This window comes from Amphiura filiformis, chromosome 4 (genome assembly GCF_039555335.1).
Source record: "Amphiura filiformis chromosome 4, Afil_fr2py, whole genome shotgun sequence".
NCBI lineage: Eukaryota > Metazoa > Echinodermata > Ophiuroidea > Amphilepidida > Amphiuridae > Amphiura > Amphiura filiformis.
The window spans coordinates 61,212,931-61,239,595 of record NC_092631.1 but is presented as its reverse complement, the minus strand read 5'-3'; the positions used below and the strand labels follow the sequence as shown (position 1 = coordinate 61,239,595).

General features: G+C 37.7%; 1 protein-coding gene across 2 annotated transcripts in view; it reads left to right on the top strand.

Annotated features, from left to right (window-relative positions):
• Positions 1–501: 501 nt before the first annotated feature.
• Positions 502–26,665, top strand: part of LOC140151164 (endonuclease V-like) — a 47,130-nt gene continuing 20,966 nt past the window's right edge. Inside the window, exons 1-6 of one of the 2 annotated variants that reach the window (XM_072173384.1) lie at positions 502–562; positions 14,194–14,263; positions 15,820–15,994; positions 19,804–19,938; positions 21,324–21,363; positions 22,623–22,735. In XM_072173384.1, the coding sequence (XP_072029485.1) occupies positions 14,217–14,263; positions 15,820–15,994; positions 19,804–19,938; positions 21,324–21,363; positions 22,623–22,735 (510 nt within the window). In that variant the 5' untranslated portion in view covers positions 502–562; positions 14,194–14,216. Of the gene's footprint in view, positions 567–14,193; positions 14,264–15,819; positions 15,995–19,803; positions 19,939–21,323; positions 21,364–22,622; positions 22,736–26,665 lie in introns of both variants that reach the window. The other variant, XM_072173385.1, reaches the window with a different exon arrangement.

Below are 26,665 nucleotides of genomic sequence, written 5' to 3'. Positions count from 1 at the left end.
CATTACACAAATTGGCCACACGATAAGGCTAATGAAATGAAATGATTAGTCACATTTTTTCAGTGAAATATGAGGTCATGATTTCATTATTCATTATTTTGGAAAATTTCATCATTGTCAAAAGTTTCGATTATATGGCTATTACCTACATTATACAGACATTTTGCAACAGATTGAGAAAAGATTTTAATTTGTTTTTATTTAAATTTAAAACACATTTTGAGAATTTCAATTTTGATTTATATTTCCATCTAAATTTTCAGATAATTTATTGACTTTTATATGAAAATAATGAAAGTTTTGGTCAAATTGAAAAAGTTATGAAGGCGGGTGACGGGAAACTAATAATTTCATTTCATTAGCCTAATCTCAACAGAAATTAAGTTCTAAATTTTATCAAGGATTCTCGAGTAATAAATAATAATGATTTTATCTCAACACGATTGCTCCATGGAAGGGCCTCACAGAATCTCATTAATATTCATAACCTGCTCTTCGTGGTGCCTAAAAGTGCTTCCGGTTCCTGTAAATGTAAACAAAGTGATAAATGGCACATGATAAGGTAGGTATTAAAGCTTAAATTAATTAATTCTTCTTCCTATAACAGCTGTACCGGTACCTCGATTTCCGAGTATTATCGCAGGCATAACAACTAGCAACAATATTTGGTTTTGGTTCCTTCTGAATATTCCAAAGAATAGTTTTAACGGTAAACTGGACAAATGCTGGCATGGCTGGAGGTGAGTCTTAATTAGTCCGAATAATCAGACCCAGAACAAAATATTAATTTCTGACATGATCTTGTACTGGGTCTGAACTGTTTCCATATGAAATCTTGATGGCAAATTGGACAATAGAAGCACATGGTTCTACGTGACAGCTTTTTAATCCCTATTCAGGTTACGTGAATCACGCTATTGTGGACCATCCTTCTGATACTTTAGTGTTTGGACACGCGGAACGGTTTTTTGTCTACCTCTCTGTTTGTAAACAAACCAGGAGGTCGAAAAAATCCTCCTCGCCGAATCTGAAAGTCAGCGTAATAGTACGGCACTAAGTCTTAATGTTAAGGGGGCACACAGGATCACTCAAAGTCAGAAATTTTAGACATTGTTTTGTATTGTATCTTTAAAAGTAATGATGATAAGTACATAAAGTATACATTTTCAGAAAGGAAATGACACAAGGTTTTTCAAGCGTTTTTTTGAAGACTTCTGCTTTTAAAAATCATAGTTTTTGAAAAGCGATCAAAATTGACTTTTTTCAATGACCAAAATCTGGGATATTTTAAGGTATATTTTAAAACTTACCTAAATATCAAAATTTGATGAAACATTTCATGATTTGTGTTCTAAAGAACACAAATCTGAAAGTGTTTTCTTAAATTTTGAATTTAGAGTAAGTTTTATGGCGGAAAAATATGGCATCAAAAAATCAAATTAGACTTTTTCTTTTTCAAAATCTGGGACTGATTTTGCAGTAAGTTCAAAGCGTTAGTTGGATTCAAAAATGTGTCATTTCCTTTCTGAAAATGTATACTTTTATGCATTTATCATCATTACTTTTAAAGATACAATACAAAACAATGTCTAAAATTTCTGACTTTGAGTGATCCTGTGTGCCACCTTAATTCAATGCATTGAAATCGAATTGAATTAAAATGAATTTTGGGCGATTTTCATTTCAATGCATTGGAATTGAATTGGAATCGAAATGAGTGGGCTTGGGCATGAATTGAATTGGATTGGAATTGAAATCATCGTGAGCAATGAAGAATTGAATTGGATTGGAATTGAAATCATGTTGAGTGATGAAGAATGAAGTGGAATTTAAATGAAATTCAGCTTTGAATTTCAATTCAGCATTTCAATTCACAAGCAGATGTCTGTGATTCCAGATCATTCCATCTGTAAAAAGTGCCCTTCCCCCGTTATGAATTCTGATATACTTCCAGGTCTATAGACACACAAGAGACACACATTAAAAACTTTTGGCACTATAATCATAAAGCCCCTATTTTTCTCAAGTTCCTAATTTTTATGCTCAAAAGTCATTGTACATTTGAACAAATTGTGAGAAAACCATTAAAGAAAATACTTATATCTTTGACAGCTTTTTTCACACTTTTTCAAAAGTACAAGGATTTTGGTGTAAAATCCTAGGAGGAGCTGGAGTCAAGTAGAGGCTATCTAATAGTATCAAAACCTTGATTTTTGACATCTTTGAGTTCAGTGTGGGACAGGGTCCCATTATCGATTGTACCACACACCTGAAAATAATGTGCATGGTGGACAAGGTGGACAAATATTAGGAAGTCAGTCACCTCAGTGAGAACTAAGATGTTCCAAAGTTTCATAAAATAGGACCCAGAGGTCAAGGATCACTCGCATTGTTTGCATGTGAAAAGCATAGGCATAGATCCGGGGGATAAATAAATCCCCCAATATTTTGCCAGGAAGAGATGGTCCATTAAATCATCCCCCAACCAATGTTGACGCCTGTATGTGGGTTTCTGACCAAATTAACCTCATATTTGGCCATTTTAGCCCCAAAAGTGCCAATATATTCCACTTCTGCATCATATTTTAGCTTCAATATGGCACAAATTTTTGCGCACTTCGTGCGCATTTGTACCATGAACTTATTTAATCGCCATAAGGTGCTGGATTCACTATGGCTATGCTTGAAGAATCCCCCCCCCCCCATGTCAAAAAGAAATCTATGCCACTGGTGAAAAGTGAGTTAACATAACAATAAAGTATCTGAAATGCTTTTATAACAAGTAGTGTACTTGACTTTGACATTGTGTTGCTGACTCAAGGGATCCAAAATGAGCGTTTATTGCGTTTTCGACAGTATTTTTTGTGGGACATGAGAGCACCTCAGACCTATCGAATTGCATTCTGAATACGAAGAATGTCTTTCTGATATCAAATAATTTTCATTTTTGAAAATCACAATATAATACAAATTTTATGACAAATTATAAAAATTTGATATTTTCAAATTTTGATATATAACAGTCCTCGAAGTAAATTATATAAATCTAATGTTATATTCTTAAAGTGTATTTAGCTAGGAGGAAAAGCCGACGGTCAATTGAAAATTTTGACCTTTCATATTGAAGATATGGATTTTTTCCCCAAAAGACCTAATTTTTTTGGTGTTTTGGGAAAAAAATCGATATCTTCAATACGAAAGGTCAAAATTTTCAATTGATCGTCGGCTTTTCATCCCACCTACATACACTATAAGTATAAATCATCAGATTTCTAAAGATTACTTCAAGTACTGTTAAATATCAAAAATATCAATTTTAATGATTTGCCATAAAATGTGTATTAAATTGCGTAATTTCAAAAATCAAAATTATTTGATATCAGAATGACATTCTTCGTATTCAGAATGCAATTCGATATGTCTGATGTGCTCTGATGTCCCAAAATAAATACTGTCCAAACGTTCATACCCCAGCCCTCAAGTATTATAAAATTGGTAGTAAAATTTAAAACATGCACTGCAAAAACAGTGTCTAGATAAAACACCATTCTAGACACCATCAAGCTTGTCCTCAATTTGTAATCTTGTCTAAATGCTAAACATGTTTAGTAATTTGAAGCCTTGTGTTTAGATATTAAACACCTGATGTTTTGAAGTTTGACATTTGTGTTTAGATTTTACATGTGTTATACAAATCGAGGGCAAAAAAGTTCAATCTCTAGACACAGTTTTTGCAGTGTGCCTTTGGTCAAGTAACACAAACTGCAACTGTATTGGAATTGGAATTGAATTGGAATTGAAATGAATGCTGAGAATTGAATTGAAATTGATTAGCTGTTAATTTCACTGCATTGGATTGGAATTGAAATGAAATGATTTTAAAATTGAAAAATTGAATTGGAATCGAATTGAATTAATTCTAAAGCAAGGTGGATTGAATTGGAATTGAATAGCAAGACTCTGGGTGTAGAAAGAATTGAATTTGAATAGAATTGAAATCAATTTTCTGGAGTGAAATAACAATAGTCTGGAGCAGTTGTTGTACTGTAATTTGTAAATTTCGAACGTTTTGAGGACTTTTTCTCAAGTTGTAGCAGGTGCCATAGGCAGATCTATCTTTATTTCTGAAAAATGCAGGAGTTTTGTTAATTACTCCCCTGCTTAATAAGGAGCTCGCATTTTTAAAACCTGTCTTTAAAACTGAATTTATACTCGAACGAAACGCTTAAAGTGATGGGCAATCGCCGAATTTTGCGATGCATCGCGGCGATAACGATTGCAGATGACAATTAAAATATTCTAAATGCCACAAAATACATTTTTAAAACATCAGTTGCTGTCAATAATTATATTGCTTTGAATTCATCACCAAAAAAAGTTAATAATCGAGAAAGGTAAATTAATTAGCAAAATAATAGATCCAGTTGGTTGTATATGATTGGTTGACGCATTCACGTGTCAAGTGATATCGCTGGGAATGTTGAGATTTCTTCAACTTGCAAAAGCGATGTCGTTTTTGCGGCGCTCTGGCAATGTACATTTTAACTGTAAGTAAACACTGAGCATGCGTGAGAATCGCTTTTCTGCAAAATCGATCGAGTATAAATTCAGCTTAAAACACAGGATTTCAAATATTAACCCTGTGAGAACTATACATGCCGATTGGCCAAAAGAAGTTTTCAATTCATTATCAATTGGACCAATCAGCAACATTGTTAGAATAATTTCGCCACACACAAAAAAAAAATTGGGGTGAATTATTTGCATAGCTCCATTCTGAATTATGAATTTATCACCTTTAATTGTTCAATCTAATATCTATAGCATGTTTTTTGTTGTGTAACAGAGCAGTAGGCCTAAGTATGTCTATACTGGTCAGTAGGAAACTTATTACTTTTGGACGTATGTAATTATTAGTCAGAATAATCAGACCCAGAACAAAATATTAATTTCTGACATGATCGTGTAGGCCTACTGGGTCTGAACTGTTTCCATATGAAATCTTGATGGCAAATTGGACAATAGAAGCACATGGTTCTACGTGACAGCTTTTTAATCCCTATTCAGGTTACGTGAATCACGCTATTGTGGACCATCCTTCTGATACTTGTGTGTTTGGACAAGCGGAACGGTTTTTTGTCTACCTCTCTGTTTGTAAACAAACCAGGAGGTCGAAATAAATCCTCCTCGCCGAATCTGAAAGTCAGCGTAATAGTAGGCTCACGGCACTGTGTAATTATATACATAAAACATGTTTTGATTTTTTGTAAATACATGATAGGATTGCTACGACCTACGTCTAGCATTTCAGTGGTCTCTTTTGACACTATCATGGGGTATAGAAGTTCTTGGAATAAAAAAAATAATAAAAAAATCAAATAAAAAAACTGCAGCGCCAATAAAAGGATTAGGGATTAATCTAATGTGATAATCACAACCAGGCACATGTAGCTTCCACGAGTGCAGAGACAGAGAGAGAGCCCATCCAGGCTCAGTGCACCTTAAGGGCACACAACTATGAATCAACTGGCGTAACTACCTCTTTCTCTCTTTTTGTTTTTTTTAAAAAAAAAAAAAAAAAAGATCACTTTCCTCACAAGGAAGTGAGGATAACACTACTAAACAACTACTACTAACAACTGACTTGCAGAAACCAATCTAACAGCTTATGTGAATGAAGACACTGTTGGTTTAGAACACTCAAAATAGGCAATGTGCCAACAGTCAATAACATCAACAGTTCAAGAGTCTTTTTGTCTGCAATGACAAACTGACATTCAACATGAATGTAAAATGGTTCAAAGTTTTAGAATTCCAAATGACATACGTAAATCAGTTCAAAGTTCAATGAAGTGACCATATAGGAGGACACCGATGATGGATTAATGTCATAGTACACAGTGACCTGTCCATTTAGTTTAACACATAGTCTTACAGGTGCTCAGGAAGTTTGTGAGGCGCTGAACGCCTTTGTGTGAGCAATGGTGGCATGATCTCAGGGCCAACCATACTAGCTTGGGGGATACTTTCACTAACCTCACTGCTGTTACCGGTACATGGATTAGACTGTGCAACCAAACCGGAGGTATTGCTGGAGCTATGACCGCTATCGCGCAAGGGATCGCGAGGATCTGACTCAGAACTGGGGTGTGAGTGATTAGCATTCCTGGGCAGGGGGTTACAAGTAGCAGGTGTGGACAACTCGCCAGGTATGAAAGGAGGCTCTGGAGGAGTACATTCAGGGACCACTTCAACAAACTCGGAATCCTCGGTGGGTGGAGATGACTTGGGAAAGGGACGAGAATCCAGGTCAGGATAATACTGGACCTTAAAGCACTCAGATTTCTTGATACGATAAGAAGTATTCGAAGCTGAGAACCCACAAATTTATGGATGTTGCACCATGGGCCTTCGATAGTAGTGACTAAGTAGCGATCTCTAGCATGAGATTTCTTGCGATCTGAGTAGAGGTAGACAAGATCACCAACCTCCAACTCTGCTGCTGGGGAGGCAGAGGCTAATGGGGCCTTTGAATGAGCACTGTGTGGGTGGTTGGCTTTTCGCAAGGCATGCTGGGCCTGAATCATTTGACAATCAGTGAAAGGAACCTGCTCATTGGTAAACTGGTCTCGCTGAAACCACATCTCACGGGCTGAAAGACCTCGGGATCTGATGCGAGTATTAAGGGCTGCAGTAGCAATGGCAAGTGATAATGCGGTAGCGGACCACCTGTAGAATCTTGTCTGAGCAACTCATCTTCAAGCTCACGAATGGCTTTCTCAGCAACAGGATTCTTGTTATTATTTTTAATACGACCGATCTCAACCGATAGATGGTAACGTGTGAGAAGTTTGTCATTGGCGAGTCGAACAAACCCTGGTGCTGGGTCAGTACGAATGACTGCAGGGGGCCATCAAGTGGGACGAAGTTCAATGCACAATTGAATCAGGGCATCACGCAAGCGTGCCATGTTGTTCATTCTCGACAATGCAAGAAGCTGTGTAGGACGTTGAGGTTTCGCGCAGCACAAGGACTAGCTGGCGGCTACGCTTCAGGATATCAGCTGCAAAAGAAATGCCAACTGCATCGGGAGGGTCACTTGAGGACTGCTCGATCAATGTCTTAGGGGCATTGGACAGAGAAGCACACTGGTGACAAGTTGATGTCACTTGATCAATAGCCTTGTCCATATCAAGAGCATAAAAGTAGCGCTGGGTCACCAAACTGAGCTGATGTTTGGAGGGATGGTCAAGTTGGATGTGCAGGGCAGTGAGAAGACCATTTAAGACCTGTCTGGGAACAACAATACAATCGCGAGTTGGGGACAATGGTTGATCACGACGAACAACAAGTAGGCCATCTCTAGCGATAGATGCAACCTGCAAATAGCGCTTCACATCTTTGACAGAAGTAGCTTTCTTTGAAGGGCGAGTGCCCTGAACTAGATGAGCATGTGTTCGTCGCAGGTCCGGGCATTCCTGCTGAATAGCATGCCAGGCTGCTTTGCTGGCAAAGGGGAGCTTAGCTTTCCCGGACAGGATGTCATGTGCGGAAACACGAAGGACAGTTGCTTCCTCTTCACGTTTGATAAAGGAGCATATTTGACAAGTGGGCTCAGTGCAGTCAGGGGCATTACGACTAGCAAAGTCTGAGGGGTGTTAGCTGATCCTGCAAGATGACGAACAGATGCTTGGAAACGACTGACAGTGGAGAGGAATGTGGACACGCGAGGACTGGCTGAAAACTCACCCCGGCAGAGCTTTTCATATGCCTGAACACAAGGTTTGCTGTCAGTGAGGATACATGTCTTGTGTTTGGACTGAATAACATAGGGACTGAAGTGCTTGGTGGAGGCAGAAATAGACAGCGCCTCAATTTCGCAGGGTAACCATGTTGGCTGTCGATCACGCAATTTAGCACTGAAGAACCCGGCGAGGAAGAGTTTGTCATTGCGGAAATATACAATGTCGACCCAATGCTATGTTTCTTCACGGATCCATCAGTAATGATCCAAAGCTGATCATTGGGATGGGGAAGTGTGACTGCCCTAGCGGAAGACAGTGCTGCTTGAGCCTTGTGAAAAGCAGTATGCAGACTATCAGACCATGTAAGCTCTTCAGTTGATTGGTGCCCTGCAATAGCATCATCTAATGGGGCTACCAGACTGGCACAATTCTGAATGACACGGGCCAGAACCTTGTATGCACCGATGAAGGACCGCATGCCACCAACTTTGCTTGGAGGCGAGCAGCTGGAAAGTGTGGCGATGCTATGGGGCTGGCACAAAGGGTTCCATTTGACCAAATCCAACCCAGAATTACTGTCTTTTGGGGGCAAATCACTGTTTTGGAAGCAGAAAGACGTAACCCAGACTTAGACAAAGCTTGCAAAACTCGACGCCAATTCTCAACAAGTTCATCCACAGTATTACCACCACAGTACAAGTCATCAGCGAGTTTTGCTACGACACCTTTCTCTAAGAGGTCACCAAGGACACGACACATCAGTTCCTCAAGGGCTGTTTCAGAACCTGGCATACCCATGGCACACCGTGTATACACACGCACCCCCACGAAAGGGAGTTGCAACACCACAGTATTTCATGGACTCATGGGATAAAGGGATTTGGTAGAAAGCACTAGTCAAGTCAGTGGCAATCAAATACTTCCATTTGGCAATTGAACGCAATGTTGAGTCCACATTAGGCATTAGAGAGGGTTGTGGCTTGCTATATCTACCGACATCAGCAAATGCAGTAACCAGACGAAAGCCTCCATTAGGCTTCTTGACAAGAAAGGACGGGTTAAGGTATTCGACACACACACCGACATCTTCAGGTCTAGCAAAGACGCCTGCTTTTTCAAGCTGATCAAACTTTGATTGCAACTCTTGGAGTTTATCCTGTGCATACAATGGGAGCGACCTTTGCGTTGGGGGGTTGGACCGGTCCCATATTAACCACAGATTTGAAAGGGCCGACAGCACCATTGTAACCTGGGAAACTAGGGTCAAAAACCTCATCGTACTCATCGAGAAGACTGCGGAAGTTGGATTGCTCACAAGTGCCAAGTATACCATCTGGGTCAAGGGCAACAGCAGCTGAGTAGTTAACCGGTGAACTGGGCTTTGGGACATTGACTGATGCTGCTGCAGCAGTGTGTGATGGCTTAGAAGTTAGTGATGGTGAAAAAACAGTGTGTATCTGGCCAAGATGTTCATGCTTTCTGATGACAAGTGGCACACCAGTATTGTTGGGAATGCGAACCCTGCCTGCAATACTTGTGATTACATCAGGCTTGGGCCAGGCTTGTTTGGGCGGTAGGAACCTACCGAAAGCGGGGTATCAACACGGGCTCAATGGCAAAAGTAGCATCTGATTCAACGATGTCTGCAGGGAGATTTACCTCAACGTATGAGCCTGGCCATATGGTAGTGTTTTGAGAAGGTCCACGAAGTATATGGGCACGACGAACAGTGTGCTGGGATTTGGGGCTCTTGTTGGCGCCATAAGTGATAATTGTACCATCTGTCAAGATGATTTGGTTCTTAGCAGGGCTTAATTGCGACATCATTGCATTTCATGAAGGGAATACCTGCAAGGATTTCTTCGTCAAGGTCTCTAACAACTAGACCTTTAAAGACAAAGGAGTGTCTGTCACGAGTAAAGGTGAGGGTTGTTTCCCCAACTACCTTAAGAGGGATGACCCATCAGCTTGACGGGCAGACTGCGAACTCTGATGAATGGGGCATCCTAATCGTTGGACAGTGTTTTCGCGAATGAGATTACCAGTGGATCCACTGTCAATGGTGATGCGGACCGCATGGTGCTTGTGGAATGCATCTACATAAGGAGACTGATCAACATGAATTCGCAGCGCTGTCTGAACATTGGGCTGCGCACTAAGGTCAGATTGGTCAACAAAGGCGCATGCTAAATCTGAGTCGCTGTCACAATCATCAAGGATGTTAAGCTGACGTGCGCGGGCCAGGTATTTTCTGTCCTTTTCAGGGAGGTACGAGCACTCGCTTAAGAAATGCGCATGGTCATGCCGACCAGCTTGCTCACACAGAGGGCAGGATTTACCAAATGATTTCTTAGCTTTCAATTTAGGCATCGGTCTACGCTGACTGCGAGTGCGCATGCTGCGAGCAGCATCGTTTGAGCTCAGCTCATCCAGGAGCGAATCCAGAGCTTGAGAAATTTCGGCTTTGATAGAAGCCAAGGTGCGGATCTTAGCTCTGTACCGCGTCGCTGCTTTACTAATCGGGCAGATCAGGGTTTATAAGACGCAACCATGTTAACACTACAAAGTTTTCGAGTGTAGGCGTAATCTCCTCATCTTCATCGATGACTTGGTCATGGTGACTGATGCCGCCTCCTTCACGCATGAGGTTGTCTTCTGTGAATGCTACTAGACGCTGGTACAAGTCCTCTGGCCGTTCATCAGGGCCAAGGGTAATATTGTTGAACTCTAGGAAGTGGCCACCTGTTGTTTGGAAGCCAAAATGGAGACGGATGGCTTGCCATATCTTTTTCAGGCTGGTGCAGTTTTTGAGTATTGTATTTCGTGAGATAATTGGACAATAGTTGGCTATTTGTCCAAGCATTAGCTCTAATGCAGCATTTTTCTGGACTGCTGTTTTCCTTTGGGCTTCCTGTATGTCCTCACCGTCGTTAGTGAGACCTCGAAGAGGGGAAGTTTTTGACTTTTTGCCCCATACCGCTCCTTCAACCAAGTAGGGAGAAAAGCTTGGGTCTAATGACAGTGTATACTGGAGGTTATGCACTTATCAAATGCAACCCCGGCCCCTGGGGACCCGGGGATGGCCGGGTCGTGAGCCGTGGATTTTGGGTTTAAAAGTTCAAGTCCCGGGTAAACACCGGCCAGTCCCGGACCCACCCGGCAAAGCTCTCAGCCACTCCCGGCCCTCCGGGCGAATATCCGATGCAAACCGATACAAACCCGGGTATTCCTCGGCCCAAGTTCCCGGCCCTGAGCATCGGATATAGGCCTGGATCTTAATATGGTTTTAATATTGCGGCAATCTTGTCATGCGGGCTCAAAATTCGGCAGGTATGTCTTCAATGGACTGCCAAGCTCTGGACATGCAGGGTGGATTCAAAGCGCTTCACATATAGGCCTACATGTGTGTTCCATTGTAAATACGTCAGAGGGGATCCTGTGTGCCATCACTATATTTAATATGCATGCTTGTTTTAAATATTACGAGGCATGAAAGGCGGGTCGGAAAATGCCGGGAATAAACCAGGAATGTTGTATTGATGTAGGACCTACATGTAGGTCTATGATTAAAACATCAAAGATATGAAAGAAACAGATCACAGCATTTACATCTGTCCAGGATACGAGTGGCGAATGTTCGATCTTCGCATTAACATTTTATGCACATAATATTATAGGCCTATTTATGATTTTTTGATGTCAATACAAAAACTTCAATTATAATGCGGCTATTCTGTAAAGGCCCATAACCCCATTCAAATAGGCCTGTCTTGTATCTTGTTTAAAATCAAATGACCACCTATCAAACTTTTGGCGCACATACTATTTTGTTTCACCAGGTTGTCATTTTGGATATTATTTAAAACATCCTTTCAACATCCTTCCAACATGAAAATATAATATAGTTTTGAAAATCTGTATATTAACACAAGACATTGGATTCAATACCTATAATTATTTTTTTAAAGAAGAAAAATACAGCTCTTTACTCTGGGCGGGTGGTTTAAAACTTGTCCATGATACGGGAGTGGCGAATGCTCGATCTTCGATCTTTGCATAAACATTTTAAGCACATAATACAGTGTGGGCCAAAAACAACTTTACCCAATTTCAGAGGGTGGTTGCTCGAATTATAGAAGAGCTGTTCATGATAATGTTACATATTCTAAATGTATATCTTTCTAAGAGTATGTGATGGAGAAATGAAAGCAAAAGAAGCTAAATTAACAAAATGGTGCTAGTTTTACGTCCGAGGGTCAAAAATCACTTTGTCCACACGTAATTCAATGGGATTTAATTGTCCGATTAGTAAGAGTAAGGCATACATATGCGTTAGGCATACAGGTAATTAGTAAACACGTTTGGCTTGTCTTTGAAAAGTGATGATTGTTTTATATGCATGAACTGATGAAAGAAATACAATCGATTTTAATCCCCATTTACTTGTCATGTACTCGACTTCACTCCTGTCATTGACCAACACTTAGCATAAAAATTACACAATTAAAAAGGTTTCATCTGGCGCAAGTTTTGAATTTTAAATAGGTCTTCATGCAATTTGAGACTGCGTGGCTTATTTCTAAATAGGTTTGCAAGGTGTCAAGATAAGGAAATTCACAACACAAGAGGGGACTTTTATGGCAGAGGTATACTTAAGAACAGAAAGCTTTTTGGAAGTGCAGCGTCAAATTTCGGATTCGTTTCCCGAACGTAAGAGTCCCGCCAAAACCTACCATAACTCTACACATGAACAACTACTGATGAATAGATGCAAATCACGGAGCGGACGTCCAAGAACTGACCGTTAAGCTGCAAATATTGATGCGGTTCAAAGGGAACTTGCCGCTAACCCCAGAGTCAGTTGTCGACGCAACAATTTGCCGGCCGAATATACCTCGAACGCAAAAAGTTCAAACTTTCTTGTAGATAACATTTGACAAAAAAAATCAAAAATATGACACAAATTGAGGTCTGAGGTTACAATTGCTTTTGCGCATATTTGAAGAGAATTGTTTTTATATCTTTGCAGCATGAAAGCTGCATATTATGACGAAATATCGTAGCTTGAAATTTAAATTGTTTGTTTGATTTATTTGGTTGTGTTATATAAAATTGCTGAACAAATTTGTGCGTATGCTGAATGGTTCTCATTCTCTATCGAACTCGATATTGCAAGTGATGCGATGCGACATCTAGTAGGCCTTCGCGTGGACAAAGTTAATTTTGACTCTTTGATTTAAAACTAGCGTCACGTTTTTAATTTAATATATTTTTGGATAGTTTTTTTCACCAAATACTCTTAAGAAAATGTTCTTTATGAATATGTGAAAACTATTTGAAGCAGACTTTTCAATTTTGAGATATGAACCTTTTGAATTGGGTAAAGTTGTTTTTGGCCCACCCTGTATTATAATAAATAAAATACATTTGGCATAAATAAGCATATAGCAGGCTCTCGTTTGGACGTGCATGTCATGAAGCCAGTGAGGTCTGGTTAAACATTAGAGGCCCGCTAAATAGCAGATACATGGCCTGCTGCAAAATTTGGAAACAACACCCAAGATTTTGTTTTTAAAATGGATTTATATGAACAGTAACATTAATGTGGCGACTCAGTTGATTATTAATATACACCCACGGCTCAAGCACGGCAAAAGTGATAGGATTACCCGGCCCATAAATGCGGGCATCACTACTAGCAAACCACGGGCATGTTCACGGCCCATTTTACTGGTTGGAAAACCCCGGGTAAGGTACGACATAATCCCGCCCTCGACCTGGTAAAGTCCGGCCCAATTTCCCGGGTTTTGGCCGACGTCAATTCTTCTACCAGTCCCGGCCAACATCCGGCTCCCCCCGGGACACATTTTGAGTCAATCCCGGGTCACATGATGTCAAGTCCCGGACCATCCCCGGGTCCCCAGGGGCCGGGGTTGCATTTGATATGTGCATTATGTTTCCAGCTTTCAAATGAGTTTATTGTTTCGTTCTTTGTTAGAGGCCATTGCTTGGCGCACGATGTGTTGTGGCCATTGCTGATTGTTTTTACACTCGTGTATGTGAACCAGAATAAAAGCTAATATGCAGCCTTGTAGGCTTAAGCTTACTGTTTTAAGCTTACTGGTCGCTCACAGTCTTGTGAAAGATCACACATTTAGGGTTCAAGATGACCACCAATTTCGTCAGGAAGGTCAGCTGAGAGACTTCAGAGATGACTGGTTTCGGATCCAAGCTGTCACCACGCCAATAAAAGGATTAGGGATTAATCTAATGTGATAATCACAACCAGGCACATGTAGCTTCCACGAGTGCAGAGACAGAGAGAGAGAGCCCATCCAGGCTCAGTGCACCTTAAGGGCACACAACTATGAATCAACTGGCGCAGCCTTGCCCATTAGTTATAATTTGTAAGTACAAAACTATCACTAATTGTGTATACTTCCTGTAGATTCCCATCAATAACACAGTGAGATGAACAGGAGTGACATTACTGATGAAAAACAGAAGAGATGGCAAAAGTGAGTTTTGTTATGCAGAAGCATCATAATTTTGTTTTTGTTTTTCTGTCTTTTTTTTTTTTTTTGGAGGGAGGGGGGGCGGACATAGTGTCGCTTTTACTGGGACATTTATAGCCTACATATGTTTTAAAATGAATGAGGCATGTAAATGATTTTCAATTTCAGACTGTTTTAGCCCAAAATGAAGGTGGATTTTGGTATGGGCCAGTACATGCACAATTTGCAATTACACATACTGGCCCAAAACATAATTACTGGTACATTAAGAGTACAGAGGCCACTTTGTGCTTATAGGGTCCCATGCAGCAGTTTTGGACAAAGGTATATAGCCATGTTAGAATTACCATTAAAGAGCCCTTTGTCGATTCTGAATGTTTGAAGATATGTTAAAAAATGAGTTTTTTTCCTAATTTTGACCCAAAAATGTCAAATATTAAAGTATCCTTATGACTTCAAATGAAAATTGACTGCAACCTTAATTTTTGCTCTGAATAATAGAATACAGGGCATTTGAATATTTTACATGTGAACAAAAATATTAGTACATAATGCCATTGGAGAAGAAATATTTACATTTTGACAAGAAATGTCTATCAATGTATTGAGATGGATCTTATATGTGATTGATAAATTAAAACATCCATCTCTTTATAAATTCAACATGTGGGGTGTGGTGTGATCGAGCAAAATCAGTCGGACATATTCAATTTTCAGTTTCTTATATAGGTTTGTAAACAGCATTTGCAAAGCTACATTTTGCAGAAAACCCCACTGAATTTGGACAACCAGTTCAAAAGATATGAGCAGGTAAAGAGTTTCCAAAACAGGAAACAAAAGGATATTTCCTCAAAATCAATATTTCCGACTTCTGACTGATTTTGCTTGATCACATCACATATACATACATGTGACCCGTTCTGACAAAACCAAGACCAAGTTGCATTTGACATTTCGTGATTTGAATAAAAATATAAGCACAGGACATACATGTAAGCTTCAAAAATATACATTTTATAGCATCAATACTTTTCAAGATATGGATAATTTTGTAAATGATACCTTGATATTTTTTTCAAACTGCTAATCTGAATAGGGATTATCATAGTTCAACTGTCAATTATTGAATAAACCTCTTTTCAATATTAAAGTACTTTGTTTCAGGTTTTGTTGGAGCTGCTTATCTGAGTAATGGGCTATTAGTTTCCTGCTTTACACAGGATTGAATAGGAATTATCATAGTTCAACTGTCAATTATTGATTAAATAAACCTCTTTTCAATTTCAAGGATTTGAAAGTCCACTCAGTCCCAAGGTCAAATACCATGAAATTAAGAATTCCAAAATGTGGTTTTTTTTATGGGAATGCCATCTTTAAAAGAAACTCAAAAATATGCCTGGCGACTTGTTCCGGGTTTTGTTGGAGCTGGTCACATATGTATGACACCTGTAGTATAGGCCTACTTTTTATCATTCTAAAGTTTGTATCCAGTCCATGGAATATAGGCCTATGCTATTTATAACTTTCTTACTTTATTTTTAAAATGATACATTGTACAGTGAGCAAAATGAGTTAAAGCAGAGATTGATCTGTGATGATACAGAAGAATGGCAGAAGAAGGGAGTCCCTTTTGAGGGACTCCATTATATTGGTGGTGTTGACATCTCATTTGTGAAGACCAGTACAACCCAAGCCTGTGCGTCACTTGTTATTTGCAGATACCCGGATATGGAGGTAAGTATTTATAAAGTTCCTGAAGGAACTATCATTTGTAGGTGGTCCGAAGCAGACACTTTTATGGCAGCATGAGTTGTATAGGTGGGGAGGTGTTGGTCAGTCAGTCTGTGGGTGTGTGTGTCAACCATTTGACAGACTTTTGGTTAAAATTTCACATGAAAAATTGAAATTCTGTTCCTAATGTTTCGATGAATCCAAGTGTGTGAAAATATTGGATCCAATTATAAACACTTAAATCACTTGTTAGGAGTGAAATTGTACAAAGTAATGTACACATATTGAGATGTACAAGCTCCAAAGGGGGGAGTGCATTAGATGCATCAACATATCATATCACAGTAGGCCTACATGTGAAACACATTTAAAAAAGAACAAAATTTTTGCTGTTTTTATAACAAAATTATCACTGTTGGAATGTTGGAAAATAGACCCGAATAAATGAATCAACCCTCCCAAAAAATGAATCAATCCTACGCGATTGCAAAAGCACTGCACGTAAACGCATCCCAAAAAGAAAGTATCCAGTTTGATTTTGGTCCATAAGTCAACGATAGGGTCTTAAATCAAGACCTACCAAAAGTATGTTACAGATAAATTTATTCCGCATAGCTTGATACCTCATTTGTCCGAATTGATGCAGAATTGATGACACAGTGACCTTTTAAATGCAATCGCCTCAATTTTAAAAGTTGCAGTAATTTCTATTGGTTTGGTCCTGCTACTCATGGTGCATCAGGCGTCTCACTCAGATCATGCACCGCAGATGTCTGGCAGTCATTGATGCAGCAGGAGAACATACCAGATATTGACTGTGGAGAGTGAAGGGTAAAACATTGAGGAAGGAGTAAGAGTATCTGTATTGAATACAACAAATGAAATGGAGTAAAAAAAACAGTCTTAGTCCGCCTCTGTTATTGTGTACGTATTAAGAATCTTGAGAAGCAGGGAAACCACATCAATAGGGATTACTGCAACTTTTAAAATTGAGGTGATTGCATTTAAAAGGTCATTGTGTCATCAATTCTGCATCAATTTGGACAAATGAGGTATCAAACTGTGCGGAATAACTTCATCTGTAACATACTTTTGGTAGGTTTTGATTTAAGACCACATCTTTGACTTATGGACCAAAATCAAACTGGATACTTTCTTTTTGGGATGCGTTTAGTACACAGAGTGCCATTATATACACAATTTTTAAACACTTAAGGGGGTACTACACCCATTGATTGTTTTTTGCATTTTTTGCATTTTGTGAAGAAATTACAAAAAAAATTGGACAAAGTGGTATGCAAAATGAAGGGCAAATCTTCTCGTTTTATTGGTGGCATCGGTATCAACGTAGCTTACATGCTTTTAAAAGTAGAAGCCAAAAGGTGGTACATCACTGATGATTTAAATTCACTTCATTTTGAAAGCTTAATATCAACGGATTTCGTTAAAATTTTGGATATGTGTTGCTAACACGTTAGGGAAATAAAGTTGATATGTAAAATGGGAATAAGTGGTTCCTGATTTCTTTTATGACTTCATGAACTTGGTGCTCCACAACTATCAAAAAGGAACTGGTTAAAATGCTTCTATTTTCAATGTTGAGCTATATTTTGTATTTTTAACTTGCGACATTATTTCACTGAAACTTAATTAAGCCATAGGTAACAGGTTACCACAACCATACTACAGCAATGTTGAAAAAATTGTATTTCTTGTCACCTATACCACCATATTGGGTAGTTTTCCGTAAGCTTAGCTTTTGTGATTTTGGTAACTATTTTATATTTATTTGTGAAATCCATCTCAACTAGGCATTCTAAATTGTACTCACCATTTACATCCCAAGGTATATTAGTATATCCACCTTGCACTTCTCGATATATATCCAGTTAAAGACAGAATATCAAAATTATTCCTCATTATGATACATTTTGTATCACAGACTCACATGTGTATTCAAAATTGATGCTTAAATTTGACCTGAACCAATTGACCTATAACCTGACATACGGTGACCTAATAGCCTTTTCTTCTCCTAACAACACATCAATAACAACATCAATATCAAATTGACTAATGACTATGCATCTATTGTGTAAGTGTTTATTTAATTTATTCAGTGTTATATATTTTGCAAGCACCACTAGATTTTCTATAGAGAGTATAACAAAGGATTTAATGTATTCTATTCATGTACCCTACTTGAACATGTTGAAAAGAATAAATTATGGTTTGTTATGAAACACGCATCTGAGTTACCAGGATACGGTAAACAAAAAATATATAGGGCTAAAATGACTTACTATACAATGGTTTAAAAACACCTTTTTTATTTTTTTTTTTATTTATTTTTTTATTTTACATGATCCGTGCATATATCGCCTCGCTATAAATGAAAAAATATTTTTTTAGACCAATCAAACCAATATATGGGTGTAGTACGCCCTTAAGAAAATTCCTGCAATTGGTTCTTAGCCGTGTGATACTTGTACACACTATTTGAACCAATCGGAGGTGTATAGCAACAACAAGACTGAATGATTCTAAGCTTTAGGCAATTCCTTGTAAAATGTATATTTAATTTGATTCAAATTTGGTACTTATTATTAATATATTTATTTGAATTGAAGTGTTTGTGAAAGAATGGGAATAAAGGTATTGTTTGTAGCTACTCTCATGCATCTATCATCTCATATAACATGCAACATTGTTTTTGGTGTAAAACAACTCGGCTTATAGCCTTGTTGTTTTACTTAAAATAATGATGTCACCTGTGTTATATGAGACGATAGATGCACAATAACAGCGGCTAAAAACAATACATTTTATTCTCTAATCAATGCACTCCGCATACTTTTCTAACCGCTTTTCTGATTGGCTGCTTTGATATAGGAGTGTATGAAAACGTAATAATTAAGGTCTAAAAAAAGGTTTGATTGCCCTTTTCCGGCCGACCCAAAAAATCCAAAAATCATGTAACTTTTTTAACATTTTGATGTAGTTCTCAGCACTAAATATTGGCGAATATTCACCAATAGACATCAATTGGTCCATATGGCAAGCTGTAGATTCAACAGAATACTTTGGGATCGACCTGCTGACTCAAATAAATTTTGAGCTTAAAGGGCAAACAGACCTTTTTTTTTTTTTGCCTAATGATAAAAATGGATGCTTTATGCCCACTATTTATTGGTTATCTCATCCAATATTTTAAAACTAATTTGACAGCAGCGCTTATTCAATCCAATTTTATGTCATAGGTGAACAAGGGGAACCTTTTGCATAAGACTTTTGTTTTACATGATATGAACAGTTACAATCATATTGCAACCAGAATTGGTTCATATATGGGAACCTTCTTGTATTTGTGGCGTTCAAGGTCACATACCAAGGTCAAAGATTATTTGAGCTCAACTTGTATTAAAGATACCTGTATCATACAGTGTATTTTATAGAGGTTGTGCATGAAATTATTGATTGGCTCCAAACAAAGGATTTGAAATGGCATCATGGCGTTGTACAGTCCATTCAATCAAATGTTGTCATCAACTTATTTGATCGTAGTGCATTTGTTATGTGTGTGAGACGAACTGTCGCGGTAGATGCTTTTGTTGAATGCATTTGAGTAGTCTGCTATATATACATTTTGTATGGTATGATACGGCATATGCACAACCTCTATAATCTATAATCTACAGCCTGTGATTGGTTTATAGTAGCATATATACATGTAATGCCCCTGTCATACAGTGGTACCAGTGAAATTTTGCATTTAACTGAAGAATGTCCCGCTCACATTTTTTCTTTCATAGGTAGTATATGAAGATTGTGATATGGTAGAATTAACAGCTCCATACATCTCAGGGTTTCTTGCATTCAGGGAAGTGGGTTTCTTCTTGAAACTTTTAGACAGATTAAGGCAATCACAATCACATTATATACCGCAGGTGAGCTATACAGTTTTTAGGTCGTCCAAAGGGAAAGACCTTATGGGATCTTGAGTCGTGTGTCCGTCCGTCTGTGTGTCCATGTGGCGGGTGTGTGTCCGTCTGTCAACAATTTTGTAAGGCTTTTTGATCTCATATGAACAGTTCCAATTGCAACCTATTCAAGGTCATATACTGAGGAGAGAGGTCATTTGAAGTTAACTTGTAAATAGGCTGAAAATTGTGTGTGTCCATCCATCAACAATTTTGTAAGGCTTTTTTGCTGCGCTATGGAAACCCTCATCTATTGGTGGTGTTCAAGGTCATATGCTGAGGTTAGAGGTCATTTGAGGTCAACTTGTACATAAGCTGAAAATACAAAATCTGGTCTCACATGAACAGTTCACGTGCACTTACAACCAAACTTGAGCCAAAGCTGCATTATGGGAGCTGAGCTTTCATGTAATGGTTGTGTTTAAGGTCACATAATGAGGTCAAAGGTCATTAGAGGTCAACTTGTAAAATTGGCTGAAAATGAAAAAAATGGGTTTTACAACAATGCACAAAAATGTTTCGCATGAATATTTACTATGTGTAGTGTTCACTACCCATATCTTCGGACGACCTGGCTGGGTCCGCTGTCCCTATTATTTTTACTCAGTCCCACCTTTTACTATCGCTATGGAAAATCTCGGCCCAATAAAATTCAATCGCACAGTCAGTTTCAGGGGGATGCACTAATTTGTTACCTGGGTCTGGTTACATTCATAAAATAGTGTAAACATAACTAAAAGGAGACACTGCTGCAGTGTCGGGGGCACAGTTGTTTGATGGCATGTAAAACTGAGTCATTTTTAAGAAAAGTTGAACAATGATGGCACTATTTATCTAAAACCTTGTTTGCATCTTTACAAGAGGAAGACACTTGTAAAATGGTATTATAATATCTGCAAACAGACTAACAAATGACAAGTGAATTTTCAAAAAACTTTTCATCATGAAATATTAGGTATAACTCATATTTATGGCTAATTTAAATTTATAATATATGTAAATAGCGCCCTCAATTTGCACACCAATGTACAGTTTATTGAACTAAATTTGCCATAAAAAACAGAAAAAGATGACTAATTTGACAAAAATCTATGTTAAAATTGCTGCAAAATATATGCGCATATACAATTTATTAGTGTGATAGCTGTTGGTATTATTCAGGTCTAGAATTGAACATTATAATAATGTTTTGTTAAACAAATTAATAAATGATCACATCAAACAGCTTTGCAGCCGACTGATGATGATGATGAACTAATAATGTGTGGACTATGCTTCAACCTTTCCATATTATCAAAATAATCTGAGCTTGTTTTTTGCTTTGTCTGAAAGTATTTCTTTTTTCAATGCAGGTTATAATGGTGGATGGTAATGGTATTTTACACCCAAGAGGTAAGTTAAGCTTAAAGCTTATTATTTGTCCTTTGTGTTTTTTTTCTTTTTTTCAATATTTTTGTGAGGACAGAAGTAATAGAGGATTCTTGAACGAAAGTGATTCACATTGATAAAGATCTGTGGATAAAGATTGACAAACACATTTATATTTTCACTTGGAATATTGTCAACATTCTATAGATAAATTAATGTTGACTGATGGGGAAAATGATGCACTTAAGTACGCGTACTGCCCAAGTTGACTGGATGCTGTGGGAGTGAATACATACAACAAAAGCATCGATCCTGGTTTCCGGGGGCATCAATACAATAATCATCATGATCCATATAATGAGATTTTAGTTGAGATTTCAAAGCAGACTACAGGTGAGATACGAGTCTCTGATATCTGATGGAGCTGGAGACCATACTGTGGAATTGAATAATAAGTATTTGTTTTAGGACTGATGGATTGGGAGAAATGGCAATTCCATGTTACTCATGATGTTGCACTTTGTTTGCAATTGCCATATTTTCTATACTGAAAGGTTTGACAATATTTGCACACAAGCTTTATTTGGTGCACAAGTCCCTAACCAAACTTTCTATATTATTTGAATTCTATCAACCACACTTCTTTTGCTCATGTTACATTTCTTTAGATGTTACAAAATTCCAACATGCCTTTATTTGAAAATTGTCCTCAAACAGGGAATCTCTTAATATGTTTCATGTACCTAAGGGGTAGTGCAATAATTATGTGTACCCCCTGACAGTTTTTGCAGTTTTGGGACACTTTGCCCTCTGACCTATTGGGAAAATTCAGAAAAATTGGTTTATGTGTGTACAAAATATACTGTAAAATGTTTAACAAGAATAAAAACAAACCCCAAAAAATATTATTATTGAATAAATTAATTATTTAAATATTTTTAATGATAACATTATGACAATAATAATTTATTTAATAATAATTACAGCAATTTTCCAGATATGTCAGAAGTCAAAGTGTTCCAAAACTTCTCTTAAAAAACAGAAGTTACAATGGCGATTGGGCTTATACTGCTGTTTTCCTTGTTTTTGTTTGTTGTTTTGCCAAATTTCCATATTAAAAATACCAACGACAATTTTAATGACTTATCCTTCACTTTTTGGTAACTTGGACTCAGTTTGAATTTGTCTACTCTTTCGCTGCTGGGGTGATCACTGAAACCAACTATCAATACTTTTATGTATGTGGTGTATTTATTTTGTTTGCTTGTTTGTTTTTCCTGTAGGTTTTGGTACTGCCAGCCATTTAGGTGTCCTAGCAGATATTCCATGTATTGGTGTAGCAAAGAAGCTAATGCAGATAGATGGGTTGGAAAAGAATGACCAGCATGCATCTAAGGTAGGGGTCCTAGACTGATGCCTTTAATCTGTCAACATGCAGGTTGATGACTGAGAAACTGATTTTATAAATTCTAGAGCTGAACCGAAATGACTTTTGTCCACCGATCCGATATTGATGTTGCGAATATCGGCCGATATCCGATCCGATCCGTTACCCAGAGGTCACTTCTATAGCAAGTTGTTTATCACCCATGTGATAAGTAAAAATGATCTTTTTTCACGGTCAGGTGCAATTCGAGAGGATCTCATTTATGGTATCAAAAACAGCAGAAATGGGAAAAAATGGTACCTTTATCGCACAGCTGTTATATAGTTGGCAGCCTAGTCAAAAAGGTAGGTAAATTTCCGCACCAATAATGCCAACAGAAAAGAAGGTAAAATTGTTGATGAAATTGTACTCAAAACTCCTCAAAATGTGTGCTTTTTCATTGGTTATTCTTCATGCCTCATGACTGAATGCTAAAGGCTGTTTTAGGTGTGTTCATCCTGACTCATAACAGTAAAATACTTGCTATGGAAAACATAACTGCATAGTATTTGCTTTGGTTATACTGGGGGGGGGGAATGCCCACCTGACAAAAAATGAAACAAAAAGTGCCCCTCTGACAAAAAAATTTCCATGTTTAATATGTACAACAACATCCAAAATTTAGGTTTAAAAAGATGTACAGAACAAAATATTGTAAAATGCAAAATTTTTGCATGCTACGCACACACATTGTCACAATAAAACCCTTTTTATCCTTATCATAGGCGAAAATAGTGTAAAATACACATTTTTTGCACGCTACACTCACACATCATGCCAGTAAAGCCTTTTAGGAAGCTTGAAGACACATACAGTCTCTCTTCTTTTTTTTTTTATTTCGGACATATCTAGGCATTACAGCTGAAATCTAGGAGATAACGCTGACGAAACTTACGCCAGGCACAAGTGACCTGGTGAATGAAGGGGGTCGCCGTAGATAGCTGGTCTGGGTATTTTTATATGACGGGCAAGTGTAGCCGACAATCCCGCGTTACCCTGATCGGAACCACCTGTAAACAAGGTCTTTATCATGGATCATCTGCCCCGCCATTACCAGATGAACTACGGGGAGAGCGGAGATTTTTTTTTTTGTCCTGCGGGGAATTGAACCCGGGACCTCTCGCACCAAAGGCAAAGACCTCTAAAAAACAAAACCAGTATACGCTTGTATGTATGCATCACGCAACTGCAATTTTTTTCATCTATGCCCCAACATATTATTTTGCCCCCCGACCAAGAAAGCTGGCTACGCCCCTGAATCGGTTCAGCCCTAGTAAATTCTGTTTTTAACTTTACCCTCAGAGTATGGGTAGGAACATATTCCACAGAGTTGTGTCCAAGTTAATTGTGTCACTTGCATCTGAAATTTAATACCTATTTTAGATCATTCAGCACACAATCTTATTCGTGGATATCTATATATATTGAAAAATGCCATAAAAAGGATGCTATGATCACATAATACTCCTTTAACATGCACAGTTGATATAGTAAAAAAATGGGATGTAATTAGCAACCTGGAATTGCATATTGAATTGGATTCAAAACAGACACAAGCATATCACACGTGGACTGCGTAAGAGACTAATTTCAAGGTCAATCAAATTAAATGAATGGGAAGAACTATTGCAAAAGTTTTAATATTTTTATCATCAACTAAAAGGTAATTCACCACACCAAATTTGTGACAAACAAATGACATTATTTTAGGTTATAATCTTGGTTTACACACATCAAAATTTGATTTCAACATTGAATAAGCACCACTTTTTGAATGAAAAATTCATAAAGCTCCACTATCAATGCGAGCGGATCATGATGGGGACAGCTGGGATCTGCTGGAATGTGGGTATTTTAAATGGCATAGGAAGGCTCTTGTGGGCCGTAATTCTAATTTATTATGCTGAAAAATACCTAGTTAAACCTAAAATGTGTATCTGGCTTCTTCATGACTTCATGAATCATTGTTCAATAGCTGTTAGTATGTTATGCCTAGAGCTGCTGCTTCTTTTGTTCTTTCTTTTTTAAAGTTTGAAATTTTTTGAATTTATTTTGTGTTTTTTATTTTGCGCCACTAAACTTGCGCTGATGGCCAGTTGAGAATCCCTATAATAGACCATATTTAATTTGAGTCTGTAGGTGTTTATAAGATGAAATTGAATTAAGGAAAGTTAAGTGTACTTCAACTTTTGTGACTTGATTGTCAGAAAACATGCAGAAAATGCATGTTTTTGGCTCTTTTTGCAAGAAATTAGTCAAATAGTGTACATTTTCTTTTATCTCCAGTTATAACTAAATGGATGATTAGGATTGAGCTATGTTTTATTTGACAGAACTTGATAATTTATTGTTTTAACCAAAAAAAATTAGTGCTGTATTTTTCTGGAATGGGGAGTAAGCATGTTGCCCATGGGGGTCGACAATAAGTGAGGGTGCGTTAGGCCTAACAAAAATAAAGTTTCCTGTAACCCGACCAATCCTGCAAACATTACGTTTTGTTACCTGGAGAGATTTGACCATGTCTCGCCACCTTTTTTCAATCAAATCGATGATAATAACTGTAGTGAGGGATCAACATTTAACCACAAATCGCCTCAGGCAAAACTCACTCCCTGGGAACTAAATACCAGGTCATTTTTATTGTAACTCATTGACCCATTTGTGTTATATACTGCCTTGTGATCTGGTCAACTCATTGACAGAATCTGAACCTCAGAGAGGAATTCAATTTTGGATTAATTCTCTCCAACGTAATGAAAATGTCAAAATATGTCAAGTTAAGCAGGTTGACAGAAAGAAAAAAATTGAATGAAGGGGAATCAGTTGGTTTGCTGTAAGAAAAAAAGCATGAAAAAATCAGACTACATACTACTCCACATATAAACATTATTCTAGCTATATTTATAAACCTATATTCTTTCAGAATGAATAAAATAAAACCATAATCTTTTCAGGATCAGGTGGGTTTATGGTCGGAAAAATACGAAATACGATTGTACAAAAACAGATTTAAAACTAAGAAAGGCGTTACCTAGTCCTTAGATAATTGGAATAAATAAAACAGTTCTTTTGTTACAGCTAGGGCATCCAAATTTAAAAGTCATTTTATCATCATGACCTATATCTGGCTAAGATTCAAGCTTTCTATGTAAACAAGTGTGAAAGGCACTTTAAATCCTCGCTTTAAAAAATAAAATATGTTCTGAGTGGAAAGTGTGCCTGCCTTGTTAAAATGCACCATATACTGGTGAAGATGGATAAAGTTCTTTGATATAATCACATGGGCAAATTTGTCCACATGGCATTGTTTACTACACAGACAGGTTAAAATGCCACTGTCACTTCTTTCAACACACTCTTTGAGTATGTGGAGTATGTGGCATAACTGCCTGCTCTTGCGTCTACCAGGAGTTTTGATAAGATAATCTACTTCACCCACTTTCGACTCTACATGTACCTCACATGGGCTATGATATCTGGCTTGTAATGGGTGTCCTGGGTACTAGAAATTTGTCACCTGGTTTTGAACACTCTTTCTCTAGCATGTTAATCATACACCATTGTTTCATTTTGGCCTGACCCTGTTTCCAAGAAAGTTTTCTTTGGCAATATCAGTTGCTCTGTTAAGCCTATGCTTAAAGCCAGCTGTGTACTATCATACAATGCATGTAGTAAAAGTGCCATAACTTTTTAATTATTTGCGTAAGACATACAAATAATACATTTTTTGAAACACAAGACATCGGTGAATCTTAATATAAATACAGATTTGTTGTAAAAACAACAATTATGAAGAAAATCACAAAAAAGTGACAAATTTCTTTTTGGTACATCATAACAAAAAAACACTCTTTCCAAGTTTTTTTTTCATAATCTTGAGACTCCATTCCAGAAAATGGG